This window comes from Dermacentor andersoni, chromosome 4 (assembly GCF_023375885.2).
Source record: "Dermacentor andersoni chromosome 4, qqDerAnde1_hic_scaffold, whole genome shotgun sequence".
Classification (NCBI taxonomy): domain Eukaryota; kingdom Metazoa; phylum Arthropoda; class Arachnida; order Ixodida; family Ixodidae; genus Dermacentor; species Dermacentor andersoni.
Genome location: NC_092817.1, coordinates 80,318,964 through 80,331,235, shown reverse-complemented (window position 1 = coordinate 80,331,235; position 12,272 = coordinate 80,318,964). Strand labels below are relative to the sequence as shown.

Below are 12,272 nucleotides of genomic sequence, written 5' to 3'. Positions count from 1 at the left end.
ATACATCTGAACACAAGCGCACAAGAATTGTCTTCCTAAGGGAACCAGCACTGAAGCCCAGTGCAGTAGCTATAAGATGGTCACTCGTTACACAGAATTGTAGGAGACAACACAAGTCTCTTCATACATACGTAAGGATACCACGACTGGAATATCAGCTCATAAAAGAAAAGCACAATGTAAGAGACAAAACAGTAATGTCGCTTATGTAATGTGAACAGTAATCACCTGAATAACCGCGAAGGGCCCTCACGATGCGCATCTACTTACCAGGCCATTACCCCTGTCCAAGCACTTTGCTTACTGTAACAGTACAGCTGTCAAAGATGAAACCGCTGTTGGTCCCATCGAGGACATTCTATGATAATATGTTCCACTGAAGCATCTGAGTAATCCCAGTAACTACATCATCTTTTTCACATCAAAAGACGAACGTCGCCACATTGCAGTTGCTTCTGTCTTGCTTACTAAGGAAGTTTAGAAGAACGAAGGAAACCTGGAAGAATATGCGCATTAGGATGGCCCCGTAGCAAGCTGTCTTAAGGATGTTAATAAGTTTATATGGAAAGTCTGGGTTATGCTGGGTGGTCTATAACATACGCACCACAGGAGTGTTTCTCGTGTTGCGCGAAATAATATCCATCATATTGTTAACTCAGACTCGATGTTAATAGCGCAGCATGACAGTTTCTGGTTCGCAGAGAAGAGAACGCCTCCCCTTCGCGAGCCCTTGAGGTCGTTCCGATATGTAGGGTGTCCTCCCTAACGTGAGCCAACCTGTTCAACGAAAAAAAGAAGATTAAGAAACACGGTGCAAGGTACGTTTTTAAGACCTCTGGTGTTCGGTTGTCAGAACTCTGACGACCGGACACCGTAGGTCTTATAACTGTCTCTTGCACCGTCTCTTTAAATCGCTTTCTTTTTTCATTAACCAGCTTGGCTAACGTTAGCTGGGACAAACGGTAGATTAAAGTTCGGTGAGTCAGCAAGAACTTCAGCCTCGCTGACGGCACTAGTCAGCCATGTTTCTGTTAATATCCGAATAATACCTGTGGATGACAAGGCAAGATTAGACACGACCTCTCGCTTGCGCATAAAGCGGCCTATATTCGAAAAAATAGCCACAAGAGAGAGTTGATTTTGAGGGATGGTATTAATACGAGAAGGTGTTTTCGAATTACGACATGATTGTTAGTAGATTTATTCTACTGTTTGCCACAATGCGTTAAATGCGTAACGTTTTGATAAGATTAAAAGTATATTTAACCACAGTGGAAATGGTACAGATTTGTTTTTGTGAATGCAAGAAGGTATTTTCGAGTATTCCGGACCGATTGAAACATATTCACCGGCAATAAACTCGGTTCCCTTGAATTTAAGACCACTTGAAAGCATTGTCTTTTTAGAAAGTTTTATAAAAAGCGAGCTTAACTACGTTGGGTCGGCGCTGGACGGCATTGTATTTACAGAGAGGAAAGAAAATAGAAAGAGGAAAAAGAGGAGACATGGGAAAGGTAATTTAGAACACAGTTAATGGCACGCTGAATTTTGAGCGTGAATACGCAATAGCACGAGCGAAACTTCTTTGGTCCAACGTGCGAGCACGTAAAACGCTTCAAATTTGACACCAGCTGCCTCTTGCTGCCATTTGCCTGTTGGACTAACACTACATCAATTTTTCTTACAGGCAACCGCGTCAGTGTGATCGAAACAAACGCGAACTCTACACCGCACGTGCACCATAGTAATTTCGGCCCTGAGCGCACATACTCCCACTTCCGCTTCCGCTTTATGTCTCCATCTTAGCGCACACGAACAGCTAAGAGGGGCAGTTCAGCCGCCCTCATTTCCGAGAGCAGCCGCCTCCTATCCAGCTCCTCGATACGGCCGCCCCGAATGAGAAAGATAAGAAGGGGAAAGAGAAGAGGCACGCTCCAGCATCTCGCCGTCATTCCGCGGCGGGACAGCCACCCCTCAACTTTGCCGACGCTCTTCGAGAGAAAGGGCGGCAGACAGAAGAACCCCGATTGCGCGCGCGAATGACGACTGGTCGCTTTCCTTCTCTCCCGACGGACGGCGCTCGAACGGGACGGCCTGCGTCGCCGTTACGGTACGACAACATCGGATTTCGTCTCTCTCTCTGCACCGGCGGAGCTCGAACTCTCGGACGGCGGAGCATCCCTGTCGCGGAAAGAGAGCGTCTCCCGCCCTTCCCTAACGAAGGCCCGCGCGGGACGGCGAGCATCCCTACCGGGAAGAGAAGGAAAGGGAACTGTGGGGGGGTTCCGGCGCGCCCCGCCCCCGGGCCGGCCCCACCGACGCGCGCACACGCGCGCGCGCAGCCAAGCCGCGGCTCCGAACCCCGGGCCCGCGCGGCCGCCACACGCGTCGCCCGCCCGCCCGCCTCGAAGTTTCGCCGCGGTTGCCGCTGCTGCTGTTGCTGCGATTGTCGAGCGCTCGGCGCCGATGGAACCCGCAGGCCACGCCACCGCCGCCGCTCCCGTGGACCTGTCGCGCTCTGCCGCGCCGGTGGGTCTGAACGGCCCGGTTCCCGCGGGGGTGCTGAACGCGCCATCACTGAGCGCGGGGCTGACGACGCCTCCTGGTTTGGCCGGTGCCGGACTCAGCCTGCTGCCGAGCCTGTACGGCCGTGCCGGAGGCGCGGGAGACTACGGTGTGCCGGCGAGCAGCGGAGGGGACGCGACCGAGTGCCGCCTGGTCGAGTACCGCGGCGAGCGAGTGGCGGCCTTCGTCCAGCGGAGCGGAGAGCTGCTCCTCTGCCTGCCACAGGCAAGCGATGCGGGTGTCACGTGACAATCGCGTCAGCAGTCGGAGTACACAATGAAACAGCTAGCCACCGACCTAAGGGGACTCTACAAAACAATGCTCACCCAATTCATACTTTCGAAATATCCATAATATTTCGTCAGCATATGTGCATCAGGGCCCAGAAAGTGCCACTGAAGATGAAAACAACCACCGCAAGGTTTTCTTGAACAGGACTACGCAGGATTATCACTGCTATGTGGGGAAACAAGAAGATAAAAACAAGCATCTTGTTTTGTTCACGAGTTGGAGAGTATGGCAGCCATTGCTCCTACAGCCCGGAAACTGCTGTTAAATAGCATAACGAGCTCCAAATGATGAGAGCGAGCGCAGTCACAGACGCGAAATATTAGTGCTCTGACGAAAGATTCTTTGTGCCAGATTGGCACAGCATCAGAGGGCTTTCGTTTTAATTCTAAGACGTGTCAGTGTCATGAGGCGCCGACAATGAAGGAAACCACAGTCATAGGGAGGGCGAAGTGCCCCTATACTGAAGGTGGTGCATGTCTTGCTCTAGTAAATGCTAGAGCGCAAGTCGGGCTCCACTGTTTGGTGAAGCACAGTTATTCCAAGTACGGGTGGGGAGTGAGGATGAAAGGAGGGCAAGAACATGGGGCATAGAAATGATTATGCTCAAGAAGTCTTCTAATAAGTACGCAGGGTGTAAGTATAGCCTCAACGCCAGACACTAGTTGACAAACACAAGATTTATTGTTTTCGTTCTACCCCGCGAACTGCTACTTTCACAAGTCAATATACCTCAATATAAAGTTATTTTACTTGAAATTTCTCACCACCATCACATCCATGTCGTAAAGCGAATGCTGTAGCGATCCGAGCCGTGTTTTGCCGTAGTCAAGCAAAGCCCAAGGCACAAGTTGGAATAGATGTCCCAGAGAACGCCGGGGCAGTCAAATAAAAACACAGGTGTGACTGCGTGGTACCTTCAGCCGCTTCGATCAAGGCAACCTGACAAAATCGGAATGTACATTGCGTTCTGCAAGAAATACTGCTGATATAGCGCGCTCGGGAGCTATGATGGGCTGCTAGCCGAAGACGTGAGTTATATTAGAAACGATATTAGAGATATTAAGGGAAAAGTGGAGCTGAGCAGGCCATGTAATGAGCAGCGCGGATAACCGGTTGACCATTCGTACAGCTTTTTTTCCTAGCCTCTCCCATGTCAAAGGATAGAAAATATTAAATATACTAAAAATATTAAATATACAATGGGCACCAAAGGAATGAAAGCGCAGTCGATGACACCAGAAAATCAGGTGGGATGACGAAATTGGGAAATTTATAGGCGCAAGTTGGAATCAGCGCAAGAACGGGGTAATTGGAGGTCGCTTGGAAGAGGCCTTCGTCCTGCATTGGACATAAAAATAGGGTGCTGCTGCTGATGATGATATTGCAAGAGAAAACATAAGTGAACAGATAAATGCGTAATATTCTCTTTACTCTTAGGACGGTTGGGCTCATTGAACATGAATCGGAAGTGACCTACCTTAAGTACACACGCCGTGCTACTTGTAAGGTGTTACTGTTCTCGATAATGTTTCGTTCTTTTGCTGAGTTTTAATGTGCGCACAGGTACAAGAAAACCATTGTAACAAAATAATTTCATGATTATATAACACTGAGCAAGCCCTAGTCTAATTTACATGCAGAATGGTCGCAAGGTATGCTGAAAGCCACGCTAAAGTCTCATTCGCAACTTCACACGTTTTCTCTTCTATTCGGACTCGTTCAGCTGACGCTGAAGCTTGAACTAAGCTGTTTCTTTTGGTGGGTATAGTTTTTCCACTAATTGTCATTACCACGAAGTATCCAATCAATCAATCAGTAAATCAATCAATCACTAAATCAATCGATCAACCAGTCAATCAATTAGTCAATTAGGTTTACTCAGCGGCAAATACACTAACGAACCTTTCACCTACTCGAACGATGACCAGATTTTCTTCTATATATTGAAACACACCATTCACTCACTCTCTTTACTGGAAACGAGACGGATCGTACTTCCCACGCGGATAACAGGTACTTCTTAGGGCGAAAGCCTTAACGGGATCTTAACCCCGATGAACTGGAAAACGCGGCGTGTGGTACATAAAGTCATGTGAGCTCGCCTCGCGCAGACACGCGCTCGTGCCACTGCTCGCGCGTTCGTCGTCGTCGTCTTCTTCCACAGCTGGCTCCGATGCCGCTCATCACACACACAAAAAAGGCAAAGTTAATTAAGACAGAATTAATTCGGGCACTCGAACCCACGACCTTCGGCGGGAGTCTAACCCTCGAGCTCCTGTAGAAGTCGAACCCACGACCGCTGGTTTTAAGGCGTAATTAAGGCAATTAATTAATATATACTTCACTAAGGCACTTGAGCCCACGACCCATAGTGAGAGTCGCATCCGCGACCTTTGATAGTAGTCGAACCCACGACCTTTGGTTTTAATTAGGGCGGAGTTAATTAAGGCAGCGTCAAACAAGGCACTCGAACCCACGACCTTCGGCGGGAGTCTAACCCTCGAGCTCCTGTAGAAGTCGAACCCACGACCGCTGGTGTTAAGGCGTAATTAAGGCAATTAATTAATATATACTTCACTAAGGCACTTGAGCCCACGACCCATAGTGAGAGTCGCATCCGCGACCTTTGATAGTAGTCGAACCCACGACCTTTGGTTTTAATTAGGGCGGAGTTAATTAAGGCAGCGTCAAACAAGGCACTCGAACCCACGACCTTTGGTGGGAGAAGACAAGTAATGAGAAGTAACAACGCATTCGAATGAGAGTGAGTGAGTGAAAAAACTATTTCGAATCAGAACGATTTGCGTCCGGCGAGTTAGTGGGCTGGGGCACCCGCCGAGGTTACGGCCAAGAGTTCTTGCCTGTCGGCGGCTTCCTTGGCCCGCTGGACTGCCCAGAGTTGGTTTTCCAGGTTCGAGCTGAGCAACGCGGCCTGCCATCGCGCGCGGAGGCTGTCGATAGAGGCTTCGCCCTCATTGCCCTGCATTAGTCCCTGGCATTCCCACAGCACGTGTTCTCGCGTGGCTCTGGTGCCACACAATCTGCATCTATCAGTTGTGTATATGTCTGCATAAATAGCGTGCATTAGTATCGGACTCTTGCATGATTTGGTTTGTAGTTGTCGCCACTGGACAGCTTGCGATCTAGTGAGTTGTGGATGGGATGGTGGATAAGTGCACCTTTGCATCTTGTAATGGTTGGTAATGTCGTTGAACCTGGTCATTCTGTCTTCTCGTTCCCATACTTCCGCGGGCCCTGTCGAGGGGTCTAAGTGCGTCGCAGCTCGGAAAGCGAGTCCTCGAGCTACGTTGTGTGCCACCACGTTAGGGTTGTCCTCTCCCGTTGAGTCGGTGGTGCGGGCTGGTATCCACCGGATTTGGACGCATCTGTCTTCCCTTGTTGGTTTGCCTTTTCTGAGTATGTTTAGTGCCTCAGCTGTGATCCGGCCGTTCGCGAAGTTGCGTACTGCCGTCTGGGAATCGGTAATTATATTCTATGCGTTGCTTTGTGCTATGGCTAACGCTATAGCCACTTGCTCCGCCGTTTCGATGCGTGTCGAATGCTTGAGCATGTCAAGTAATTTAATGAATGTATCTTGAGCGCGCAGGCTTTCGCCTCCACCCTCTTTGGCGTATGCTAAAGTGAGTGAGATAACTTCCTTTGGAACCCGGCGATTGGGAATCCCGGGCCTGGGGCCACCTAGATGGCCACTGGGAGCTGTTGCTCGCGGTCGGCCTCCATGGCTCGCTGGACGGCCACCGAGCTAGCGTCTTGGAGTTCTGAGCTAAGCAACGTGGCCGACCACCGCGTCCGTAGATTTTTCGGTGAGATTGTCAAAGTGAGTTGTGACTCAATTTTTTTCACAACGGCTGTCTTGCAAGTGATGGATGTTAAAGCGAAAATCACGTAGGATGCATTAACAGGTCCGTGATTCCAGTGCGGGCATGGTCAGACGCGACGATACCGCGTGTGATTGCGTCGGAAAGGTGTTCACTGTGGTTACCCATTTTAATTTCCAGTTCGTTCTTATTGCTTAGTCTTACCGTATCAGAACGGCCCATAAATGAACGCGCGGCTCTTGTGGACCTGAAGAAACCATCGAACACTAGCTTGCTGTACCTCTGCCCTGAGTACCACGTCCAGTGCATGCCTTTGCAGACCGCAGTGAACCAGCTTGACTCCAGAACATTTACCGAGACGAAGATGCTTAGGCCGTGGCCACATCCATTACTGGCGTAGAGAGATATTCGTGCGCTGCTGCAGTTCTTGAAGTGCACTGGCTTCAATGATTGTTTGTTGTCCTGTGCATCCTTCCGCGTACGCGCCGTGCTCCCTCTCTCCCTTTTTTATATGTTGCTAACCCCTACCACCAGGGTAGAGCAGATAACCGAGCAATCGTCTGGTTGACCTCTTTCTCTCTCTCTTCTCTCTCTCGTCTTTAATTTTTTTTTTTCTATCAGCCGTTGAGCAAGTGCAGGACGGTGGGAAAGCCCACTCCCAACTGCTGCTGCTTCCCAACCCTCTTCTTCTACCGCGCTGCAGGCGTTCGAGCTGTTCCTGAAGCACCTGGTGGGCGGCCTGCACACCGTGTACACCAAGCTCAAGAGGCTCGGCATCAGCCCCATCGTGTGCAACGTCGAGCAAGTGCGCATACTGCGGGGGCTGGGCGCAATTCAGCCCGGCGTCAACCGCTGCAAGCTGCTCGCGTGCAGGGACTTCGACGCCCTCTACCGAGACTGCACCACCGCAAGGTAGGCACGACGCACCTTGGAAAAGTTCCGGTGCATGCCAGAGCCCTCACGCCCAGTTAGCAGGGATCGAACTCACAAAGCTTTCTTCTCGTAAAAGTTGTTTGCTACTGACCGGTCGCGCTCGCTGATAGCGTATCCAACGTTACGATTGGCTAGGATATCCTCCCGCGAATGAGTTCTAGTAAAAGAACGTTTTTGTGAATACAGGCCCAAATTAATGCCTTCAAAAGCGTCGATAGGGCGTTGTAGTATCTCATCCAACTTACAATTGAGCCTACTCACAAGGTTCTACATCAGCGTCTCGGTATTCAACTTGACAACGTCAGTATATGGATGAAAGGACATTAAAATTTAAAGCGAAGATTGTTTTGCTTTGCTTTGTTACCGAATTATTTATTTATTTTATTTATTTACAATGTACTGCAGGCCCATGCGGGGCCAAGCAGGAGTGATAAAATTACGAAGTGAGTGAGATAACTTGAGTGAGATAACTCGCCTTTCAGCATTCAGAAGAAAACAAACAAAACGCTGACATCTCCGTTGCGAAATTGACAGATCAAAATTAATGAAATCAATCGAGTCAGTGTTGCTTAGGAATGATAATAGTAACTCGTTCCATTCTTCAATAGTACGGGGAACAAAGAAAAATTTGAAGGCATTAATTCTTGTTTGATAGGGAGTTAAGGATTCAGAGTGGCGATGTCCGGTTTGTCTCGTGGGTAATGATCGGGCATATGGAGCAGGATAGATCGAGAGTTTGGCATTCTTGAGTAGAAAAGGAAATTTAATCCTTATAATTTTCCGCCGTAGTTGTAATGTCTGTATACAGTGATCCTGCATGACAGTTGTTGGTGAGTCAGTTATACGGTACTTATAAAAGATAGACCTAACTGCTTTCCGCTCAATCATTTCCAGTTCATTAATATTGTGTTTATTATGTGGATCCGAGATTCGGCCTGATGAGTGATTTGCATGCATGATGTTTAGTTTCTGGGGACGCTTGTTTTAGTTTATGACGAAGAATACAGTTCGCGAAATGATGCAGCACATACATTTGAGACATGAGAATTTCAACTCAGGTTGTTAGTTATTGTCACACACAAATATTTATATTCATTTACTTCGACGAGAGGATGAGTAGGAAACCTATAGGGAAGCGCCCACCTACGTCTTTCTTTTTTTGTTATCTGCATGCATACTGTTTTTTATTCATTCAGCTTCATGTCCCATTCTTTAAACCAAGAATAAATGTTATGAAGGTTAGTATTCAAAAGTTCCTGATCCTCTTTGCAAGCAATCTCATGAAACAAAATGCAGTCTTCTGCGAACAAACGTATTTGTACTGGTTCAGTGATAGCGCTAACAATATCATTAATAAAAATAAGAAATAAGAGTAGTCCCAGTACACCACCTTGTGGTACCCCGGAAGTAACTGGCAAACGACGCGAGTGGTGACCATTAACATAAACCGACTGTTTGCTGTCTGCAAAGTAGGCAGAAATCCAGTTAATTATGAAAGATGGGAGGCCAATGTATTTTAGCTTGAAGATTAACTTTTGATGTGAAACAAGATCTAGCCCTTTTCGAAAATAAAAAAAAAAGATGACGTCCGTTTGACCAGACTTGTCGATAACGCTTGCAAAAGTGTGAATTACTGTGGTTAGTTGTGTGACCGTCGAACAGCCCTCCCTAAAACCATGTTGAAAAGAGGAAAGAATGTTGTTATCTGTTAAAAACTTGATTATGTAATTAGCGACAATCTGTTCAAACAACTTACAGCTCGAACCTATGTCGTCGCCTCAAAAAAGTTCTTACGCCTGCCATCACTCGAGCCGTACGCGTCGCCAATGGCGCACTGTTGCCGTCAGGGGTATGTGCACTGCTCGCATAGGAATTGCTGGCCGCCAAGTTCCAGTCCTGTTCATCGTGCTGACCAGTTGCCCTCATGACCTAATCTTCTGGCTCGACTTTCTGACCTCATCGACTGTTACACCGGTACGCTGTGCCTCGAGCTTCCTCTTCTTTCCGACGTTCGCCCCGAACAACCGAACACCCTCTGCACTACAGCGTTTGTTCGCTTACCTCCAAAAGCCTTAACCTTCGTCGAATTGGCCTCAACGGCAATAGTGCCTGATGGCGACTATGTCGTCGCACCTATTCGTGATGTCCTCCTGGCGCGCGACATCTCTGTGCCACACTCCGTCGTAGCCCTTGCCGTTAATCGGATGTGCCTCCCCGTTATCAATTTCGGCTTGACGAAGCAAGTGTTACCTGAAGGAATAGCGGTGGCCACGCTCCGGTCAGTGACAGCCGACCACGTCACTGCATTTGCAGCCGACGCGTCTCCAGATCCTCCTGATTGCCTGCAGGATGCCTTGAACCTCGACGGCCCATCACGTCCCATGGTCGCTCCGGACCTCGCGCCTGACCAAGCAGCCGCCCTATATCGCCTTTTGCTTTCCTACCGCGACATATTTGACACTGACAATCGACCACTTGGTCAGACGTCACTTGTTAAGCATCAGATAAACACTGGGGATGCTGTTCCCATCCACCGCCGACAGTAACGCGTGTCCACGGCAGAGCGGCAAGTTATTGAGCAGGAAGTGAACAAGATGCTCGCCAGAGGCATTGTTGAGCCCTCGTCGAATCCTTGGGCGTCGCCGGTCGTGCTCGTCAAAAATAAAGATGGCACGTGGCGTTTCTGCGTTGATTACCTCCACCTAAACCAAATTACTAAAAAGGACATTTACCCTTTACCACGAATCGACGACGCTCTTGATTGTCGTCACGGTGCCAAATACTTTTCGTCCATCGACCTACAATCTGGTTATAGTAATATTGTAAGATTTCCGTCGATGAGCAAGCGCAAGAAAAGTCTGCTTTCGTCACTACAGACGGCATCTACCAATTCAATGTTATGCCGTTCGGATTAAGCAATGCCTCCGCCACGTTCGAATGGATGATAGAGTCTCTGCTTCAAGGTTTCAAATGGTCAACTTGCCGCGATGTGCCACTTTTCTTGTGCATGGGCACCACACGCGCATTTCGCCAGTCAGCCGGTAGATCCGCAGATGATATGGATGTGCGAAAAACGCATGCAAGGAATGGGGCGAGTATTCCTGCGCAGCGACGAAGGAACGCATTTGGAAGACCATAAGGGCCAGCTGATGCTTTAGTCGTCACCTTAAGAAGCATAGCCACAACAACTCGTAGTGATACAATATCTTCGAGATCAGAGCACGATGCAGGGGTGTGACTGACTGTTTTAGAAGGGACGGAAAACGCGCTGTGAAAATATAGGTTAAAATGTTTTGCAATGCTCTCCTTGTCAACAATTCGAACACCATAGAGTTGGATTTCGTTAACAGACTTCTGATTCAAGAAGTCCCACAACTTCTGAAATAATTCTTTTAAAACCTTTGATAGGGTACGTTAAAAATAATGCCATTTGGAACGTTTCAACTCCTCATTAAACGCCGTTCGAGTGGCTTTAACAATGTTTGTAGTGGATCCTCTTTTTTTTAAGGCGCTTAAGTTTTCTTTTTAGATGTAAGACGTCTCTCGTTATCCAGGGATTTGATTTTTTTATTTTCTTAGTTTTGTTTGGTACTAGATCATTGAGACGGTAAGTAGATATATATGTTTAAATTGAATCCAAAGCATAATAACATCTGAGCCTTGGAAGCTGCTGAATTTTAGTTCAAGGTAATCCAGGACACTCTCATCCCTGGCACGAGAAAATTCTTTTACTGAAACTATTTCATAGGGAGGAATACAAGGTTTTTAAAGGCTACACGATAACAACACCATTGCATGATCAGAAATGCCGGGTTTCACAGAGACTGTATTTCTTCAATTGTCTTAGGAACAAAAACGAGATCTAGGATTGAATGGAATGAACGATAAACTCGGGGGGCGTAGGCTCTGTTACTACTTGTAGCACATGCAGGTTAAGCATAATATCAAGCAAGGATCCAACATTTTAACACTGATCTGTATGTGAAAATGGGTAATGCCAATCAACAGACGGTAAATTAACATCGCCAACAATGATTGCTTCTTTGCAAGAAAACGACCCTAAATGATCGCGTAGATCTCTCATAAATGTCTGCGGAGCATCGGGTGCTCTATAAAACACGGACAACAATAAAGCACGCCTTGAACAAAACAATTTCAAAGTAACACATTCGTGGTTAACTATCTGACGTAGCAGTGATGTTCGAATGCCATATTTTATCAAGACAGCAACGCCACCGCCTCTAGTAGGACGGTCATGGCGAAATACCTGATATGAGGGTGGGAAAGCATCAACGTCAATAATGGGGTCGTGAAGCCAGGTCTCCGTGATAACAACAACATGGGGATCGTAATCTAACAAAATGGCTTCAAGTTCTGTTGATTTATCAACAATACTATGCGCATTTATGTTCAATATTTATAAGTTGATTATTAGAAGATAGTACAGGTCAGACCGTTTTAGAATTAGCACGGAAGAATAGAACCTTTGTCCTTATTGGGTGTCTTCGTCCCACATGAAGAGCTCTCCATTTACTCGCAGCTTGTCGTTAATGAATGAAACATTCTTTCCTTGTTTTTCATCCTTAGCACTTGCCCGTAACAGTTTTCTTTTCTGCGGTGTCTCACGCGAGTAATCCTTTCGGA

At 47.6% G+C, this 12,272-nt stretch overlaps 1 protein-coding gene across 1 annotated transcript in view; it reads left to right on the top strand.

Annotated features, from left to right (window-relative positions):
* The first annotated feature begins 2,381 nt into the window (after positions 1–2,381).
* Positions 2,382–12,272, top strand: part of LOC126536794 (dachshund homolog 1-like) — a 36,531-nt gene continuing 26,640 nt past the window's right edge. The window contains exons 1-2 of the mRNA XM_055073951.2: positions 2,382–2,790; positions 7,399–7,607. Coding sequence (XP_054929926.1) covers positions 2,467–2,790; positions 7,399–7,607 — 533 coding nt within the window. The 5' untranslated portion in view covers positions 2,382–2,466. The remainder of the gene's footprint in view (positions 2,791–7,398; positions 7,608–12,272) is intronic.